Source organism: Rhinoderma darwinii, chromosome 2 (genome assembly GCF_050947455.1).
Source record: "Rhinoderma darwinii isolate aRhiDar2 chromosome 2, aRhiDar2.hap1, whole genome shotgun sequence".
NCBI lineage: Eukaryota > Metazoa > Chordata > Amphibia > Anura > Rhinodermatidae > Rhinoderma > Rhinoderma darwinii.
The window spans coordinates 307,742,702-307,764,718 of record NC_134688.1 but is presented as its reverse complement, the minus strand read 5'-3'; the positions used below and the strand labels follow the sequence as shown (position 1 = coordinate 307,764,718).

At 40.7% G+C, this 22,017-nt stretch overlaps 1 protein-coding gene across 3 annotated transcripts in view; it reads right to left on the bottom strand.

The window, feature by feature from the left end:
- Positions 1–22,017, bottom strand: part of ANKS1A (ankyrin repeat and sterile alpha motif domain containing 1A) — a 248,160-nt gene that overhangs the window by 22,957 nt on the left and 203,186 nt on the right. For all 3 annotated transcript variants that reach the window (XM_075853521.1, XM_075853522.1, XM_075853523.1), the window contains 2 exons: positions 19,258–19,413; positions 40–133 (listed from right to left, as the gene is read on the bottom strand). In XM_075853521.1, coding sequence (XP_075709636.1) covers positions 59–133; positions 19,258–19,413 — 231 coding nt within the window. In that variant the 3' untranslated portion in view covers positions 40–58. The remainder of the gene's footprint in view (positions 1–39; positions 134–19,257; positions 19,414–22,017) is intronic.

Sequence of the window (22,017 nt, the reverse complement as noted above, 5' to 3'; positions counted from 1 at the left end):
ACTCTCCATTTTTTTTATATTCTTATAAAAAATACTCACTTCTTAGCTCAGTTCAGTGCTACGGTTTGGTATCCACACTCCACGGCACACTTCCATGAGAGGCTACAGGCTGTTCAGATTCTGAAGACTCTATCTGATATAGAAAATATAATAAGCACATGTTAAGCAATGTACTATTTTCCATTTAAACACATCAAATATTTTTGCAAAATATCTGAGCATTTTACATTTATTTATTTTATAAACTTAAATTAATAAGCAAAAGGACACCTTACAACGTTACTTAGGTTAAAAAGGCGTCTTGTCAAGGACTAAAAACATAGTAATACAACTCCGTTGATTGGGGACAAAACTTTCTTCCTAGCCATACAAAGACAGCCAAATAACTCGCTGGATGAAATTAACATACTAATTTTCTAACTAATTAAAGATTTCCATAAGCGTGAGACTTTTTTTTTAAACGGCTAATATCAAATAATAATAAAAAGTAATAATTATCTTTATTTATATAACACCAACATAACCTGCAGTACTTTACAATTCAGAGAGAACATGTACAGACAATATCAGACATTACATAGTAACAAAACGACTGTATTTTTTAGGCTATAAGATGCAGTTTGTATCTTCGAATCTGTGCTGTAATCTTCTGCTGTGTCTTATCTCCTAAAGGCAAACAGCTGCCAGTGTATGAAGATGCCGAGCTTCAAAAGGTCCTCGCAGTGCAGTGTAAGAGCCTGTTCACATCAGCGTTGACATTCCGTCGAGGGGTTCTGTCGGTCGGGTTAATCTCTCAACGGAAAGATAAACAGAAACTTTAGCTTCCGTTTGCATCACCATTGTAACAGAATCAATAGCGCAGTCAACGTAAAGGCAATGCCGATGTGAACAACCTAATTGAAGCAGCATGTCCTGTGCTGTGCATAAAAAAAAAAATCTGAGTTACTGGTTCACTAACAGTCACATTTTACACACAGAATTCTGTCAAATCTCACTGTTCAGTCAGCAGATAACCCAGACATTTGTACACACAGCAGAGTAAATCTGTGCAGCTACTGATCTGCAAGGACCATACAGAGCAATAAGGGTAGAGTCAACATCATTAACCCCTGCCTCTCCACATCTCTGATGTCTGGTGAGTTCAGGGGAGGGCGAGAGCACTATAGCTGCCAATATCTTGTATTTCTGTGTCTGACATTGTTATGAGGCACTGGCTGACATTGTTATGGGGCACTATGGCTGACATTGTTATGGGGCACTGTGGCCGACATTGTAGTGTGGGCACTGTGGCTGGCATTGTATTGGGGCCTCAATATTACCCAGGACATGTACAGTTAAAGGCAAAACCTTTTTTTCTCCTCTTTTATGCCACAAATTATGGGTGTGTCTTATGGTCCGGTGCATCCTATATTCCAAAAAATATGGTAATTATCAAATCTAACAAGAAGAGTAAAGGCCCTGCTCGTAAGAGTTTACAATCTATAAAGAAATAGGGGTGACAAAAAAAAAAAAAAGTTGTTTTGTGCAGCAATCTTCTATTAAAAAATATATGTATATACGCACGCACGCACATATATGAACAACACAAATCTGCATGAGCCAGTCACCCATTCATTGGAATACAAGGTGCAGGAAGGAAGGCTTTGGGTTCATGGAGAACTGCCTACAGGCTCTATGGTAGGGACGAGCTGTATCTAAAAGGGGATGGTGCAGCAGTGCTGGGGAAGGGATGGTTACACGGCTGGAGGTGCTTTTAAACTAGGATCTGGGAGGCTGGGGATATTCAAGCTGGGTTAGATAGAGTCCATAGGTTGTGGGCTATAGAAGGGGTTAATGAGGATTTAGTGGGGGCTGGGGATAGCAAGACAAGCAGGGAGGTTACTAGGAATAAATATCTACTGTAGAATATTAAAAGGTGTCAAATGTATGCTGGCGAATGAAAAGAAGTGGACGAGTTGGAAATTCTAATGACCGACATGGATTATGATGTAGTGGGCACAACAGAAACCTGGCTGGATGAGAGCAAAGAGAGAGCATAGATAAAAAAAAAAAAAGGTGGAGGGGTTTGTCTGTTTGTAAATTCCAGGATAAGACCAGTCCTGAATGAAGACATAGGGGGAGACTGTGACAGCGTGGAGTCATTATGGGTAAATATTCATAAAGCAGGCAATAACGGTAAATTACTAATTGGAGTTTGTTATAAGCCACCGAACATAGCGGAACAGGCTATGGATGAAATGCTGCAACAAGTACAAAAGACAGCAAATAATACTGGGGTCCTTATTATGGGGGATTTTAACTATCCTGACAATAATTGGGACATAGAGGCCGCTGGATATGAAGTTTTCATACACAAATTAAGACAATTATTTCACTCAGTTTGTTGATAAACCAACCAAAGGGTGTGCTGGATATGGCCTTATCTAATAGACCAGACACAATATCAGATGTGGAGGTCCGGGAGTACTTGGGGAATAGTGACCACGATATGGTAAGCTTTAATATATAATTTTGAATAAAACAATACGAAGGGGAGCAACAAAAACCTGGAATTTTAGGAAAGCAAAATTCAATCGACTGAGGGAAACACTTAGTCTTGTTGACTGGGATCATGTAATGGTAATAGGAATACGGACGCTAAATGGGTAATTTTTAACCCCTTCCCGCTGCAGTCAGTTTTGACCTTCCTGACAGAGCCTCATTTTTCAAATCTGACATGTGTCACTTTATGTGGTAATAACGTCGGAATGCTTTTACCTATCCAAGCGATTCTGAGGTTGTTTTCTCATGACCTATTGGACTTTGTTACTGGTAAAATTTGGTCGATACATTCAGTATTTAATTGTGAAAAACACGAATAGTTAGCAAAAAATTACAAAATTGTGCATTTTTAAAAATGTAAATGTATCTGCTTGTAAGACAGAGATATACCAATTAAAGCAAAGTAGGGGTGACATTTACAAATGTCATTATTTTTGAAGAAATTAATTTTTAATACTTTCTGTACCACAGAAGGTTTTACCGGAGAAATTCATCTCAATATTTATTGTACAGATTCTGCAGTCTTTAAACATATCCCACATGTGGCCCATGTGTGCTAATTTCTGAAGTACAGGCCTCAGAAGCAATGGAGCACCTAGAGGATTTTGGACCCTTCTTTTTATTAGATTATATATTAGGCACCATGTCAGGTTTGAAAAGGTTGTGTGATGTCAAAACGAAGGAAACACCCCAAAAGAGACCCCACTTTGGAAACTACACTCACAAGGAATTGTTCTAGGGGTGCAGTGAGCATTTTGACCCCATAGGTGTTTCATGATTTGAATTAGAATTTGGACGTGAAAACGAAAAATTTAAAAACGTTTCCAATAATATGACGTTTAAAAAATAAAATAAAATAAAAAATTCCCACAAGGAATAGAATAGATAGAAGCAAAATAGAAGAAAAAGCTCCCCAAAATTTGTAATGCAACTTCTCCAGTGTACGAAAATACCCCATTTGTTGTCATAAACCGCTGTTTGAGCATATGGCAGGGCTCAGAATGGAAAGAGCACCATTTGGCTTTTGGAGCGCAGATTTTGCTGGATTGGTTTCTCGGCACCATGTCTCATTTGCAAAGCCCCTAAAGTATAAATTCCCTAAACGTGACTCCATTTAGGAAACAAACACCTGTGGGGTCAAATTGCCCAAGGGCCATATTGTTTTTATTAGAATTGTGCAGTGAAAATAATAAAAAAATATTTTCTCCAATAAGACGTAGCTTTAGCGTAATTTTTTTTAATTTTCTCAATAAATAGAGAAAAAGAACCCCAAAATTTTTAAAGCAATTTCTCCCGAGTACGGCAATACCCCATATGTGGTCATAAACTGCTGTTTGGGCACACAGTAGGGCTCAGAAGGGAAGGAGCGCCATTTGACTTTTGGAACGAAGATTTTGCTGGATTGGTTTCTGGGCACTATGTCACATTTTCAAAGCCCCTGTGGGACTAAAATAGTGGAAACCCCCCAGAAGTGACCTCACTTTGGAAACGACACCCCTCAATGTATTCACTTAGGGGTGTAGTGAGCATGTTAACCCCACAGGTGTTTTCCAGAAATTTGTGTGCACTCAATGTCGCAGAGTGAAAATGCCAATTTTTCTATAGATATGCCAACATGCGGTGCCCAGCTTGTGCCACCATGAAAAGACAGATCTCTAATTATTATGCTGTGAATCCCAGTTTTAGAAACACCCTACATGTGGCCCTAATATTTTGTCACAACATATTTGGGGATTTAGAATTGGCTCACAATTGCAGGGATCTGATGTGAAATAATAAAAGAAACCCCTGAGAAGTGACCCCATTTTAAAACCTACACCCTTCAAGGCATTTATTAAGGGGTGTCATTTTAAAAATGGGGTGTAAATTGTCATTTTTCCCTTGATATGCCATTTCAGTGGCAAATATGTCGTGCCCAGCTTGTGCCACTGGAGAGACACACCCCAAAAATTGTTAAAAGGGTTTTCCCGGGTACGGCGATGCCATATATGTGGGAGTAAACAGCTGTTTGGGCACAGTGTAGGGCTCAGAAGGGAGGGAGCGCCATTTGGCTTTTGGAACGTGGATTTGCTTGGTAGCAGTTTTGTTTAAGTATTACAGTTTATAATGTGGGGGCATATGTAAACTGTGCGGAGTACATCAGGGCATAATCAAGTAGTATATTAACTGGGTAACAAAAAAAGCAATAGAATAATCCATAGATGTGTGTTACGCTTTGCAAAGGCCAGTGTCGCACTGATAAATGTCCTTTCTTATCCCCTTTTTGGAACACACTCTGCAACTTTGTAGTTTGGAGAATTTGGTTGGTAAAGCGTTGTCCTGCTATAATACGGGCGTCCCCACTTCTAGCAGATATGTTTGATTTCTCCCCTTCCTGGTTTCCCAATTTTAGTGCCTTGATAAATCGCCTCTTGCAACTGAAACGTTTCCCTCGGGCCTGCACAAATGCATTTTTTTTTCTTTCCTAACTTATTGGAGCCTTAACTTATTTCATTTTTTCAAAAAAGTAGTTTTATGAGGGCTGTTTTTTTGTGGGACGAGCTATAGCTTTTATAGGTACCATTCTTGGATACATGCGACTTTTTGATCACTTTTTCTTCCAAATTTTGGAAGGCAAGGTGACGAAAAAACAGCAATTCTGGCATAGTTATTTTTACAGCGTACACCGCGCAGGATAAATAATATCATATTTTTATAGTTCTGGCCATTACGGATGCGGCGATACCAAATATGTATGGTTTATATATTTTTTCAATAAAAAAGGACTTGATAAGCAAAAAAGGGCGATTGTTTTATTTTATTACTTGAAACTTTTAATTAAAAAAAAATAAAAAAATTCCCACCTTTTTAAAAAAAAAATTTTTTAGTCCAACTATTGGACTTAATGGTCTAACTGGGGGATTTATGTTCTAACACATTGCACTACCTATGTAGTGCAATGTATTAGAACGGTCAGTCGTTCACTGACAGCAAGCCGATTAGACTCTGCATCCGGGAGAGGCCTAATCGGATTCCGTAACGGCAGACCAGGAGGCCATAGCAGCTATCGGCAACCCTGCGATCGTACCATAAGCATAAGGGCATGTCCACACACGACTGAATTGCTGCAGAAAATTTCTGCAGCAATTCAGATTAAAGTAGCAGAGTTTCCGCTGTGGCAAAAACGCACCATTTCTTGTGTTTTTTTACGGCCGAAAAGAGTGCGTATTTTGCGGCGTTTTTCGCAATGTTGAGAGGTGGTAATATCTCCTCTGAAAAAGGCAGCAATTGTGTTCACTTTCCATTGCAAGAATTGACATGCTGCAGTACGAAAGTTACACACCGCAGGTCAATTTCTGCTCTGTGTGGATGAGATTTGTTAAATCTCGTCCACTTTGCTGCTACTGTATTCTGCTGCGTTTTTTCAGTCCGCAATTCCGTACAGAAAAAACGAAGCAACTCCGCTGCGTGTGGACAAGCTCTTAGGGTTCAGCAAAAGCATTCCAGACTTACAAAGATCTCAATTCGAAATGTAAAAATGAAATCAAGTTAGCAAAGTTATCAACAGAAAAAAAAAATCGCTAACATTAAAATGAATCCCAAATTTTTTAATAAATATATTAATGGCAATAAAAAAAATATCTGATGTTATTTGCCCTCTTAAACATATGCATGGGAATAGAATTTTAGACGACAAAGGGAGGGCTGAGATATTAACCCCTTAATGACCACCGATACGCCTTTACACGGCAGTCATTAATGGGCTTTATTCTCAAGTGCTGCCTTTTCACGGCGGCACTTGATAATGGGATCGCGCTGCAAGCAGCACTGATATCTTCATTCCCCAGCTATTAGGTTACAGCTGGGGTATTGGAGACAACATTAGGGGACCCTCTGATAGTCAGTTCAAAGTGATCACGTACTCCAATCACATTGATCACCACCTGCTGAATGTAAACAGCGGGCTCTCTCTCTCTGAACATGGGCATTGTAAAAAAAAAAAAAAATCCACCCGTTCTTACGGGGCAGCAAGAACTATTCATGTAACCCCATTTTTTTCTTCAATAATGTCCCGGAGCAGGTATGAGGCATTAATCAGCTTCCTGCATTTTAGTAACAATTTAAAAAGCCGGTCAAGAAATGATCCCGGGCACAATAACCTTCACAACTGAGGCCCTTTATTACTTTGCTATAAGACTCATTTCTAAAATCCTACACTTCTGTGTGTATGAATCCCTTGTAAATTTTAAGGGCGAATGAAGGTATGTACTGCCTAAAACACAAAGAGAGCGAGGTATGGCGTAAAAATATATAAAATATGTGAGTGTAACACCGGTTACACGTGCGGCTTCAATATATATGAGGGCAGAGACCGTGAAATAAAAAATAAATCCCCCAGGATGCCCACAAAATCTTGGTGCCAGTGGAAAAATAGTCTATGACCTTATGCAGCCGTTCCTTCAGAAAGGCTACAGAGTGTACACTTACAATTTTTATTCTATTGTGACACTTTTCAAAAGTCTTCACGCAGACATAACAGGGGCCTGTGGGATGGTAAAAATTCAAGAAAAATATGAAGAAAACTATACAAAATTTGTTATCACCGCGTACGTAAGGACTTGAACTTTTATTTTTCCTGCATGGTAAACCGAGTAAAAAAATAAAAAAGCAATGGCAGAATTTGTTTTGTGGTCACCTTGTCTGAAAAAAAATAGGCAATAAAAAGTGATCAAAAAGTCGCATGTACCCTATTATGGTATTAATAAGGCCTCATTCACACGACAGGTTTTCCCGGCCGGGAGCCGGCCGTCAAAAAATAGGACATGCTCTATTTTCGGCCGGGTACCCGGCCCCCGAGTGATGTGTCCCGAGTGATGGCTGGGTTTTCCGGCGCTTGCGCTCTATCTCCTCCTCCTCACAGCGCAGAGTGCATGTGAGGAGGAGGAGTTGATGCCATTCGGACGAATGGCTAAGCTGTGTGGCAGGGCCGGGGTGTACAGCAGGTGGAAGGAAGCACTGCGCTGGCTCCCTTCCCCTGCTTGTTTTAAAAGCGCCCTGGCGCGGCGACACCTTCGATGGCGCCACTAGCAGCAGCTGCTGCTACTACTGTAGCGACGCCACTATAGCAGAGCAGGGAGGTATCTCCCCGCTCTGCTATGTGCTAGCCGCACTTTAGCTCCTTGAAGGAGCGGAATCCCCGTGTTTTCGGGGATTCCGCTCCTGGACAGAGCGCTTGAGGTCTCTGTCCATATCTGGACAGTGACATCAGGGGAAACTCCTGAAGCGGAATCCCCGAACACATGGGGATTCCCCTTCAGGAGTTGCCGCTGATGTCACTGTCCAGATCTGCCCGGCCCGGCACGGATGCAAAACTTTATGCAAACCGGCCGTGCAAAATGGCCGATTTTACCGGCCGACACTCGGGCTCGGGCGGGACCCGGTCGTGTGAATCCCGCCTAATAACTAAAGATCGTCCCGCAAAAATATATTTTGCACAATACCCCGATTAACTGCACAGCCATGTCCCAGGATACAAATAGGTGGCTGTTCACATCGTACAAATGGCATTGTGTAACGCTTACGTGCCATCTCGATGTGAAGGCCAAATGGGAAAAATCCTTCAGTTTCAAGATGTGGTTATCAAGGTACTAATATTTATGTACCAGAAAGAGAAGAGCCCAAGCACATTTGTCACAAAATGTCAATCTCCGCTGGAAGCGAGGCCGCCCGCATTGTACAAAGCAACACTTTGCCAGTGAAGTTCCACAAACCGCAAATGAGAGAAGGACCCAGAAAAGGTGGAGTGTGTGTTCCAAAAGGTGGATCAGAAAGGACACCATTTATCAGTGCAAAACTTACCCTGAAACACCTGGTCTGTGAATAAAATTTTGCGTCACGTGTAACACACCTATGGATTACTAATTTTATTATTTACCCCATTATTATATCACCTTAACCCCTTCAGGATACAGCCCGTTTTGGCCTTCAAGACAAAGCCGATTTTTTCAAATCTGACATGTTTTACTTTATGTGGTAATAACTGCGGAATGCTTTTACCTAACCAAGCAATTCTGAAATTGTTTTCTCGTGACTTATTGTACTTTGTTAGTGAAAAAATATGGTCGATAAATTCAATATTTGTGAAAAACACCAAAATGTAGAGAAAATTTGCAAAAATTTGTGCTTTTCTAAATTTAAATATATCTGCTTGTAAAACAGTAAGTAATACCACACAAAATAGTTACTATTTCACATATCCCATCTCTCTACTTTATGTTTGCATCGTTTTTTTTGCATAGTTTTTTAAACGTTCTCTTTTTCTAGGACGTTACGTTTAGAACTTTAGCAGCAATTTCTCACATATTCAAGAAAATTTCAATGCTATTTTTTCAGGGACCATACAAAACAAACCCCCATAAATCACCCCTTTTTAAAAACTGCACCCTCAAAATATTCAAAACAGCATTAAGAAAGTTTCTTAACCTTTATGCATTTTAAAAGAATTAAAGCAAAGTAGGGTTGAAATTTACAAATTTCATTTTGTTTGCAGAAATTGATATTTAATCCTTTTTTTTTCTGTAACACAGAGGGATTTACCGGAGAAGCGCAACTCAATATTTATTGCCCAGAATCTTCAGTTTTAAGAAATACCTCACATGTGGCCCTAGTCTGCTTATGGACTGAAACACAGGCCTCAGAAGCAAAGAAGCACATAGAAGATTTTAGGGCCTTCTTTAAATTACAATATATTTTAGGTACCATGTCAGGTTGGAGAGGTCTTGTGGTACCAAAACTGTAAAAAAACAAAAGTGACCCCACTTGGGAAACTAGACCCCTCAAGTAATTTATCGAGGGGTATAGTAAGCATTTTGACCCCAGTTTTTTGCGGACTTTAGTGGAATTATGCAGTGAAAATGAAAATCAACATTTTTTTTAAAATAAAATGTAGATTTAGCTCAGATTTTTCTATTTTCACAATGAATAAAGGAGGAAAAGCACCCCAAAATTTGTAAAGCAATCTATTCTGAGCACAGCAATACCCCATATGCGGCAATAAACTACGGTTTTGACCCATGGCAGGGCTTAGAAGAGAAGGAGCACCATTTGGCTTTTGGAGCTCAAATTTTGCTGGAATTGTTTGCGGCGCCATGTCACATTTGCAAAGCCCCTGCAGGACCAAATCAGAGGACACCCCAAAAATTTACCCCATTTGGGAAACTACAAAAAGGTTTTTGCCGAATTTAGTGGAATTAGGCCATGAAATTGAAAAACTAATTTTTTTCCAATAAAACATGGACATTTTCAATTTTTACAAGGAAGAGAAAAAAAGCACCCCAACATTTGAAAAGCAATTTCTCCCGATTACAGCAATACCCCATAAGTGGTCATAAACTACTGTTTGGACCCATGGAACGGCTCAGCAGGGAAGGAGCACCATTTGGAGCTCATATTTAGCTGGAATGGTTTTCAGGTGCCAGGTCACATTTCAAAAGCCCCTGCGGGGCCAAACCAGTAGCCCCCCCAAAAGTGACCCAATTTGGGGAAACTACACACCCTAAGGAATCTATCTAGTGGTATATTGAGCATTTAAACCCCACAGGTCTTATGCAGAATTTATTGGAATTTAGGCCGTAAAAATTAATATAAACATTTTTTTCCACTAAACAGTTGCATTTTTTAATTTTCACAAGGGATAAAGGGGAAAAAGCTGACCAACATTTGTAAAGCAATTTCTCCCAAGTACGGCAATACCCCACATGTGGTCATAAAGTGCTATTTGGGGACACAGAAAGGCTCTAAAGGGAAGGAGCGCAATTTGGTTTATGGAGTGTAGATTTGACTAAATTAATTAGTTTTCGGACACCATGTAGCAATGTACCAGTACATTGGAAACACCCCAAAAAATTACCTCATTTTGGAAAATACATCCCTGAAGAAATTTATCTAGAGGTATTGTGAGCATTTTGACTCCGCAAGTGTTTTGCAGAAATTAGTGCACAGTGGATATTGCAGATTGAAAATTGCCATTTGACATCTGTGACCAATATGTTGTGCCCAGCTTGTGCCACTGGAGAGACACACCCCATAAATTGTTGAGTGGTTTCTCGAGAGTATAGTAATACCCATATGTGGTCATAAACTGCTGTTTGGGCACACTGTCACGCTCAGGACAGCCCTTTGGCTTTTGGAGCACAGATTTTGCTTGGTAGTAGTTTTGTTTGCCTAATCTTTGACTTCTTCACTAGCCCTATTCCTCATCTCCGCTGCATCTACAGGGTCCACCTGTGGGGTCTAGCAAATGATGTGGGGTTTTTAGTGAAAGACTACTGGACCTAAAAAAATTAGTCTGGGCCATCATTTGCATCATTGCATTATTGAGAGTCATAACGTGTTATTTTTCCGTTGACGGAGCTGTGTGAGGGCTTCTTTTTTGTGGAATGAGCTGTAATTTTTATTGGTTCCATTTTGGGGTAAATTCGATTTTTTCTTTATCACTATTTATTCAATTGTTTTGGGAGACGAGGAAACCAAAAAACAGCAATTCTAGCAATGTTGTGTTTCTGCTTTTTTACAGCGTTCATTGTGCAGTATAAAATAACACGTTAACTTCATTCTGTGGGTCGATACGATTACAGCGACACCAAAATTTATATAATTTTTATCCGTTTTACTACTTTCCTAAAATAAAAATACTTTTTTCTAACAAAAATCATGTTTTAGTGTTGCCATATTCTGACAGCCATAACTTTTTTATTTTTCAGTAGATATCGCTGTGGGAGGGCTTGTTTTGTGACAAACGGTAGTTTTCGTAAGTACCATTTCGGGGTACTTGCGACATTTTGATCACTTTTTATTAATTTTTTTCTGAGACAAGGTGACCAAAAAAAGAAATGGTCAGTGTTTTTTATTGAATTTTTTTACGGTTTTCACCGTGCGGTAAAAATAACGTGATATTTTTATAGTTCAGGCCTTTCCGAATGCGGCGATACCTATTATGTATAGTTTTTTTTTTATTTTTTATTTATAAAAGGACTTTCCAGGGATTATTGTTTTTATTACTTAAAACTTTTATTTTTCTTAAACCTTTTTTTTTACACTTACCCGGGGACTTGAAGATCTGACCTTCTGTTTCCCAGTACAATACACTGCACTACTTATCTAGTGCAGTGTATTTTAACTGTCATTTTCCATCTTACAGTTAGCCTATTAGGTCCTGCGTTGGGCAGGTCCTAATAGGCTTTTGTACTTGGCGGCCAGGAAGCCGTTGCTAGGCTTCCTGCTTGCAATAACAACCATTGCCACCCGCAATCTTTCATGGGGGGCAGTGGGGTACAGAGGGTGCCCCCTCCCTCTGTCAACCACGTCAATGTGGTGGACGCCATTGATCGCCGCGTTGAAGGGGTTAAACGGCGGCCATCGCAGTGGGATGTCAGCTGTATATTACAGCGGTCACCCGCTGAAGATTAAGTGCGCACAGCTCCTGTGCCCACTTCATCTTCATGACGCGTCCGGTACGTTGGATTGTGGGAAGCTGCTTGTTATGCTGACGTACCAGACTAGTAATTTTGCGGGAAGAGGTTAATATGGCCTGACATACACCGCACAGCTAACATAAGCCCCCTCATTATGAATTAAAATACCAGAAAAAACCTAAACAAAACTACTACCAAACAAATCTGCGCTCCAAAAGGCAAATCTTTTCTGAACCTGGCAGTGGGAGTACCCGCTTAACTATTTATGGGATGTACGTCTCCAGTAACACAAGCTGGGCACAACATATTTGACACTGTAATGGTATATCTGTGGAAAAAATAGCAACTTTCACTCAACATCTATTGATCATTACGGTAATTTCTGAAAAACATCTGTGGGGTCAAAATGCTCACCACTATAGCCCTAGCTGAATTTCTTGAGGGGTGTAGTTTCCAAAATGGGGTCACCTCTCTGGGGTTTCCACTGTATTGGTACCTCACCTTAGGCATCTGAAAACCATTCCAGTAAAATCTTCACTCCAAAAAACAAATTATACGCCTTTTGAGCCCTGCTGTGTGTCCAAAGAGCAATTTGTAACCCCATATCGGGTAGTGCCTTACTTTGGAAAAATTGTGTAACAAATTTTAGGGTATTCCTTGTGAAAATGAAACATTTTGAGCTAAAACTATATATTGAAAAAATCTATATATATATTTCATTTTCACAGCCCAATTCAAATAAATTTGCTGAAACACCCATGGGGTCAAAATGCTCACAACAGACCTATATGGATTCCTTGAGGGTGCAGTTTCCTAAACAGAGCCACTTTGGAGTGCTACCACTGAACTAGTACCAGCAGAATCTGAACTCCTAAAGCCAATTGTCGCTCCTTCAGTCTGAGCCCTGCCGTGTGCCAAAACAGGCGTCGACTACCATATATGAGGTATTGTCATACCCTGGAGAAATTGCATAACAAATGTTGGGGTGCTTTTTCTCCTATAGCCCTTGTGAAAATGACAAATTTGAGCTAAAACTACATATTATTAAGAAAATAAAACAATTTTCTATTTTACGGCTTAATTCTAATAAATCTGCTGAAACACCTTTGGCGTCAAAATGCTCACTACACCCCTAGATTAATTCCTCAAGAGATGTAGTATCCTAAATGGGGTCTTACTTATATTTTGGCACCTCGAGACCTCCGTAAATCTATAATGGTACCCGTTTATGAGGCCTGTGTTTGAATCAAGTAGCACACTGGGGACATTTATGGGATATTTCTGAAAACGGCAGAATCAATTATATAAATATTAAGTTGTGATTCTCTGTTAACACTTGCTGTGTTGCAGAAATAAATAGATTAAAATTGAATATTTACAAAAATAATAATAATTAAATTTGAAAATTTTACCTCCACTTTGCTAAAAATTCCTGTGAAACACAAAGGGGTAACAATCTTCCTAAATGCCATTTTAAATACATTGAGGGGAAGCAGATTTTAAAATGGGTTTGTGTCTGGGGGGTGATTTTCTAATAAATAGGCCCCCCTCAAAGTCATTTCAGAACAAAAGCGGTGTCCAAAAAAATTTTTTGTTGAAAACTATAAAAGCGGCTATTAACCCCTTCCCTCTTTAGCCACTTTTGACCTTCTTGACAGAGCCTCATTTTTCAAATCGGACATGTTTCACTTTATGTGGTAATAACTTTCGGTATGCTTTGACCTATCCAAGCGATTCGAAGAATGTCACAGTATTGTGTATTATCATGTATGTGTAGTCTCGGCACCACTTGTTTGTGGCTCGGTCCTTTCCTCCTCCTGTGTAGTTGCTAGCACGCAGCAGTTTTGACTCTGCTGTGTCGTGTCTGCTCACACAGGATACTTGTGCATGCAATCTATTGCAGTTACATGCATGTACATGGAACCCATTGCAGCAATATTGATGTAGGGGTTTCTCCACCGCTGGGCTTTATTTACAGCCCGTTGGAGGAACCTTTATTTTCGCTTGCAATTTGACTGTTTCCTCACCAACACTGAGAGGTCAGTCGTCTATATAATTTAATATATTGCTATAGAATCGGAGCAATTCAATCTAGACAATTTGTCATATTGTGCCAATTTAGGGGACTTTGGCGCAACATAATTTACATCCAACATTGTTTTTAATAATAAAGTATTTTTTACATTGATGAAACACACTACTTTTCATACTCCCCCTGTTCCTCCAATCACATATATGTGGAAGTAAACGGCTGTTTGGGCACGCTGTAGGTTTCAGAAGGGAGGGAGCACCATTTGGCTTTTGAAGCGTGGATATTGCTAGGGAGTAGTTTTGTTTGGAGTATTACTGGTATTTCAGTTTATAATGTGGGGGTACATGTAAGCTGGGCAGAGTACATCAGGAGCATAGTCAGGTGGTATAATAATGGGGTAAAAAAAACAATAAAATAATCCATAGATGTGTTACGCTGTGAAGCAATCCTTTCTGCACGGGCCAGTGTCGCACTGATAAATGTCCTTACTTATTCCCCTTTTGTTCCCCACTCCGTACCTTTGCAGTTTGGGGGATTTTGCTGGGAAGTGTTGTCCTGGTATAATACAGACACCCTCGCTTCCAGCAGATATGTTTGGGCCCTACCCTTCCTGGTTCCCTAATTTTAGGGCCTTGATAAATCGCCTCTTGAAATAGAAGAAACGTTCCCCTCAGGCCTGAACAACCGCATATTTTTTATTTCATGACTTATTGGAGCCTTAACTAATTTTATTTTTTCATAGACAAAGTGGTATGAGGGCTGTTTTTTTGCGGGAAGAGCTGTAGTTATTATTGGTACCATTTTGGGGTACAAGCAACTTTTTGATCACTTTTTATCCTATTTTTTTGGGAGGCAAGGTGACCGAAAAACAGCAATTGTGAGAATAGCTTTTTAATTTCTTTTTTTATACGGCGTTCACCATGCGTTATAAATTACATGTTAACTTTATTCTGCAGGTCAGTACGATTCCGGCGAGACCAAACTTATAAACACTTTATGTTTTACAACTAGTTGCACAATAAAATTACTTTTGCAAAAAGAATGTATTTTTTCTGTTGCCAAGTTGGTAGAATCATAACTTTTTAAATCTTTTTGTCGATGGCGCTGTGTGAGGGCTTGTTTTTTGCCAGACGAGCTATAGTTTTTATAGGTACCATTTTTGGATACATGCGACTTTTTGATTACTTTATATTCCAATTTGTGCAGGGCAAGATGACCAAAAAACAGAAATCCTGGCATTGTTATTTACATTTTTTGTTACGACGTTCACAGCGTGGAATAAATCAGATATTTTTATATTTCAGGCCGTTACGGATGCGGCGATACCAAATATGTATGGTTTATTTTTTCAATAATACAGGACTTGATAAGGGAAAAAGGGCGATTATGTTTTATTTTATTAGATTAAACTTTTATTATATTTTTTACACTTTTCTTTAGTCCCACTAGAGGACTTGAAGGTCCAACTGTCAGATTTATTTTCTAATACATTGCACTACCTAAGTAGTGCAATGTATTAGATCTGTCAAGTCATTCACGGACAGCAAGCCGATTAGACAATCTCCGGCTGGTGCCTGATCGGCTTCCGTAACGGCAGAGCAGGAGGCCATTATTAGGCCTCCTGCTGCCATAGCGACATCGGCACACCAACTGTCATTGCTGGTGTGCCGATGAGATGCAAATCTCTTAAAAGCAGCCATCGCTTTTGCCCGCTGCATTTAAGGGGTTAAGGGCGGGGATCGGAGAAAAGTTCGGTCCCTGCCATTAACCCAGGGTGTCAGCTGTAACATGCAGCCACCACCTGGGGATGGTGGCACCGACTCGCTTCTGAGCTGGTGTCCATCATTTGTCGTATGGATAGGGCAAAATGGGGGAAGCACTAGCTTTCCATGACATATCCATACGACAAGCGTCGAGAAGGGGTTAAGATTATAAGCCTTCTAACATCCTAAAAAAAAAATAATAAATTAAAAAGAAGATGCTACATAAAAAAAGACATATGGTAAACCTTATTTAAACATTTGTGACTTATAATTATCCATTTTAGAAGCAGAGGATTTCAAATGTAGTAAAATGCAAATTTTTTGAATTTTCTTTATATTTTGATTTTGTTTGTAAATAAGGAGTAAACACCGACAAAAATGTACCACTAACAATGTAGTGCATCACGAGAAAATCTCTGAATCACTTAAATTAGTAAAAGCATTCCGAAATATGCTTACAAGCAGTTTCCCATTGATTCCTATGGGAAACACTTAGTTTATATGAAGCGCAGTTTTACTCTGCTGAATTTAAAGTGACTTGCCACTTCTTGGAGTATTACAAGCTGATTTTTCCTATTTCCGATTGACACTTCCGAAAAACACTGGTAAAATACGCCTCAAACACGCTTGCAAAAAAAAACAAAACACCTTTAAAATAAACTGCCTCAAAAATCATCTAGATTCAGAGGCTGGTTTCTCTCGAACGACCCAGCCGTTTTTCGCTTTAACGTTTTAGTTTTTCACTCCCCGCCTTCCAAGAACCATAACGGTTTTATTTTTATTCAATAGAGTGGTGAGGGCTTATTTTCTTGCGGGAGGAGATGCTTCTATTGGCACAATTTAAAGTACCATATAATGTACTAGGAAATGGAAAAAGATTCTTTGTGACGTGCAAATGGAAAAAAATCTAAATTCCGCTATAGTTTTTGGGGTTTTGTTTTTGCAGCTTTCACCGTGCGGTAAAAACAACAACGTAACTTTATTCTGCGGCTTACTATGATTACGGTGATACCAAATTTATATATATTTTTTTTTTATATTTTACTACTTTTACAAAGTAAAAACTATTTGTTAAAACAAAATTTGTTCTGTTTCTCCACATTCTGGAAGCTAGAACGTTTTATTTTTCCATCGATTGTGAGCGTATGAGGGCAGTGAGAGGGTTTAATATTTGCGGGACGAGCTGTAGTTTTCACTGGTACTATTTTTTGGTACATACGATTTTTTGATCCCTTTTTAATTTTTTAGCGCTATGGTGACCGAAAAACAACCTTTCTGGTGTTTTAAATTTTTTACGCCGTTCACCGTGCGAGTTAAATAACGGTATATGGTAATAGTTCTGACTTTAACAGACATGGCGATACCAATTTTTGTTATTTTTTACATTGTGCTTGAGGGAAAAATGGCAAAGTTTTTTTTTTTTACTTTTAATATTTTTTTTACTTATGTATTGCAGTACATTTTCATTTTTACAGGCTTCTGCTAAGCAGAGGCAGGGCTTAGCAGAGGCAGGGCTTAGCAGAGGCAGACAGAAGGCCTTTATTTGGCCCACAGGCTGCCATGACAACTATCGGCGCCCACCCGATTGCGCTGCGGGGGGGTCTGTTGGAGGGGGCCGTCCCCCTCCTTCTAACGGTTTAAATGCCTCAGTCGCTATAGTGTTCCTGGCTGTTAGAGCAGTGTGTCAGCTGTAAACCACAGCTGACAGCTGCGATGTATGGAGCGAGCTCAGCGCGTGAGCCAGCTCCAAACATCAACCCCCGCTCCATGACGTGTATTTTCGTCATGGGTCGGGAAAGGGTTAAGTCAGCCTTGTATTTTTTCATCTTAATCATATGCAGTGTGAACTTAGCCAAAGGGTTCGAGAAGAGAGTGAGACGATAGATCGCTGATTAGGCTAGAGTAGTCCAAGCGTTCTAGGAGTTTAGAGATGAAGGGTATTTCTTAGGCTGTGTTTACATCAGCGTTGCCCTTCCATTGAGGGGTTCTGTCGGAGGTTTAAGTCATGTTAACGACTGCGCTATTGGTTCAGTCAAGAACATCGGAACCCTGTGTCAACGGTGACAAACGGAAACCTTTAGCAACGTTTCCGTCACCATTGAGATCAATGGTGAGGGAAAAGGAAGCCAAGGTTCCAGTTTGCCTTTCTGTTGAGGGGTTAACTTTGACGGAAACCTCTGACGGAACCCCTCAACGGAAGGGCAATGCTGATGTGAACATGCCATAAGAAACAAAATTCGTGCACATCTGGGTTGCGGCATCCATTTTTGCAAATCCGTTGAAATAGAAAAATACAGACTGACTGATGCCAGACTGTTTTAGATGGAACAGTTTACCGGATCCGTCAAAAAAACGGAATCTTTTCTTTGTTTGTCATCAGTTATAACGGATCAGTTTTTATCTATGCATCTTTCTTGCATTCATTTTAAGGCTGTGTTCACATCTGCGTTGTGGCTTCCGTTCTAGCCTATCCGTCAGAGGACCACAAGAACGGAAGTTGACGTTTCCGTCAATAAAACCATTAATTTCAATGAGTTTTATTTTTGCATCAGTTGTGCTCAGTTAGGCTCCGTTCCGTCAGGTTTCTGTTTTCTTTGACAGTAGAAATACAGTAGTCTGCTGCGCTATTGTTTGTCAAAAATGACAGCAACCTGGCAGAAATCTTTCCGTTTCTTTTTTAACATTGAATTCAACGGATGACTGATACAAACTGATATGCCGTCAGTTTGTAACAGTTATGCATTACGTTTAACTGTTCCTTTTTTTCTGCACATGCGCAAACTTGGGGCCTGTTCACATCAGTTTTGTCTTTCCATTGAGGGGTTCCGTCTGAGCTTTGTAGTGAAAATTAAGACCTGGGGTAAGATCGAACTCTTACTATAAGCTGCAGCAGCGTCTGTCTATATCTCACACTGCCCCCTCCTCCCCTCTCCATAAACTTCTATAGGTAGCTGTAACCTGATCCTACAAGTAAGCTTATAGGCCGTCTTGTCTTGAGGAGACGGATACAACTGTAAATTCAGAGTTAGTGAACAGTTAGGAGGGGCAGAAAGGTGCCTTCTAAGTGGAGAAAACGTCATTTTTCTCCAATAGGATATATCACAAAGTTTATGTTCGCTTGTGCTATTGAGCTATGCAAAGTTTGGATGAAAGTTTAATGACCATTTAAAGCCCAACTTTAAACACTAATGTCTTGCTGAAAAATGAAGCCCATGGCTACCCACAATCCTTATTGACAGAAACACTTCTAAAGTGCGCTATGCTAATCATTCTGCGTATGCCCCACGCTTACTATTCTCCTTCATGCTTAAAATGGACTCAAGCTGTAGTGCTCTCTGTTTTACACAGCAAATGGAACCAAATATTTCAAAGTTTGACACTTCCATCATTGCTTTATTAATATTAGTCATCAGAAGCTCTAGGTATCTAGACAAAATCACGGACATAAAAACGATTAAACATTACTCACATTCTGCCGCCTTATACTGCCACGTGGCTTAGGAATGGGTTTTGAGGGTCGAGAAACTAGTGCTTCAGGGTGACGGGATTTCTGTGCCTGTATTGCCAGTTGATATGCAACCTCAAATGCCTGACCTAGAGTAAGAATTATTTCATAGGCCTGGTTCTGTAGAAAGAAAACAAACATTTTTTTTTTTAACAGACCATAAACCATGGTTTAGGACCTAACTAAACACTTGACTATGTTTCCTCTATTAAGGCACCTGAGCTACCTATGAGAACACATTTTATAATTCTAGGATGAGGGATTTATGCAAAAATCAATTGTGTTTATGGATAACAATATAGCTAAAATTAGACCAAAGTGTTAAGCAAGCACCCCAACTGTAACCAACATTATAATATGCCCAATGAGAAGCATGAAACCCATTCTGCCATACTATTTCTTCTCTTGTACAGTAAAATAAATTTTCTCCTTGGATTCAATGGGGAACACCGCACCATGAGTATACGCCCAGCTACTAGTAGGCTAAATTGCAGAGGGGGGGGGGGGATGGACAAAAAAAGGGTAGTCTCCTCCTATGCAGCTTAGACCTCTCCTAAAGGCACCAATCTGTTTGTGAAAGAGCAGTATGAGAATAAAAAGACAAACATGGAGAAGCAACCTGAAAAAAATTAAACTGGACACGGGTTCAGTAAGGAATCAAGAGGGCAGGATTCATCCCCAAATTAATCCAAGATTTTACAGTGGGTGCAAAACTAAGATTTTCTCGTGGATGGATGCGGGGGGGACAACACAGTACCATGGGCCGTTAAAGCCGCTCCTGATACGAGGGAACCCGAGAAGACCCACAACGTGAGAGGCTAAACATTAATCGCCATGCTGCTCAGAATGCAATGGCAGCTCGTGTGGAGTGGCCATGTTAATCGCCCTACAGACTTCTGTGATTGCTGAACGAAGCCAGCGGGCAATAGTGACTTTCAAGACCTGCAGGCCCTTCCTCAGACTCAAAGAGGTATTCCAATCTTCAGAAGGATTTGGTAGCAGACAGATAGATGTATACAACCCTGACAACATCAAGCCTGTGAAGCAATCGCTCCCACTGATAAGAGAAAGCTGGACAAAAGGGGAAGACTGTCTTCATTGATGTGAATGGCGTTAAACAAGCTTTCGGGAGTAAGGAAGGAAAAGGTCGAAGCACCACCTTGTCATCGTGAAGTACAACTGCCAACTTGGAGACCCCTCTGATGGAGGTAATGGCAACAAAGTATGACCTGCCAGGAGAAGATCCTTGCAGAAGCATTGCATAAAGGCCTGCAAGGCCTTCAGGACTAGGTTAGGATCCCACCGAGAAACAGAGAGGTGGAAAAGGGGAAGACAATGAGCAAAACCCTGAATAAATGTGTTCAACTAAAAACCGAAGGCCAAGAGGCCTCTGAAACTCTGTCGTCTGCTGGCCGCTTGACAGACACAAAAAAAAAAAGGGACCTTGCTCTAAGTCCGAAGGAAGGAAGCACAGAGGTTTTGGGGTGGAAAATACTAGTTGTGTTCCTTGCACGAGTGGAAGTGATCCTTCCAGTCATTATGACACACTGATTGAGGAGTGCAAGCTTTAAAAATGGTCTGATAAACAGGTTAAGAGAGGCTTTGGAATATCAGGCTTTAACAGGGTGGAATAGCGGTCCTTGGGAAAGGAGGTTGGGATGCAGAGGCAGAAGCCAAAAAAAACCTGCCAACGGTAGACAGCAAAGAAGGAGGGACTATATTACAGCGCTAAATGGCTAGAAAGCTGATGAGGTTGGCCTACCAGACCCTGGGTGGCTTGAGCGATGAGGGTGGCCCTCTGCCTTTATCCGCTTGAGTAACTGAGGCAGAAGGGGCAGGGGAGTAGAGAAACATGAACCTGCCACATAGGGTGAAGAGAGTGAGCGGGACTCAAGCACTGGCCATAAAAAGGGGAACCGTGCAGTTCAAATGGGACGCAAAAAAAATCTACTTCCGGAGTCTGCGATTTGTGGCATATTTGGAAAAACACCTCTGACTACTCCCCCCAAATTAAGCCTCTCCCACCGGCTGTAAAAACCCACGGCCCAGTTGTCCACTCCTGGAACGTGAGTCACAGGTAAAACTAGAGGCTAAGACTGTGGTCTTCTGCCCAGAGCAGAATCCGATAGGTCCTTAGCTCAAGTATGTTGAGCTGCAAGGAGGCTTACTCCTTCAAGCACTACTGTACACTGCCTTTCATTATGAGAAGCTGGCATCTAGAGAGAACTGGCCACCTGAAAGTTAAGAAGGATCGATCTGAGAGTTCCCAGGAGCCAATTTCCACCAGATCTGGTCCCGGCAAGAGAAACTTCTTGTTTGGAGAAGCAAGAGATTTTTCCCAGTGGGAGAGTGTCAACCACTGGAGGAAAGCCGTGTAGAATTGGGCATAGGGAATGGCCACGTACAAGGAGATCAATCTGTCCAACACCCTCAGGCAGAAGGGAATGAAGTAGGGGGCACTTCTGCAAAGTTACTATAGACCAGATGTCCTCGACCTCTGCAGGGAGAAGGACCCTGGCTTTATTGGTGTCAAAGATCATTTTCAGAAATTGCATGTGTTGGGACAGCGTGAGAATGGATTTTTGAGGCTCCTCTGCAGAATGTCCAAAGTAATCCTGAGGCTTACGATATTGTCCTGATTGTAAGGAGCCTATATCAAGTGGTTGTCCAGGTAAGGAATTATGGCAACATTCCTGGAGCCAAGGTGCGCACGCCATGACCTTG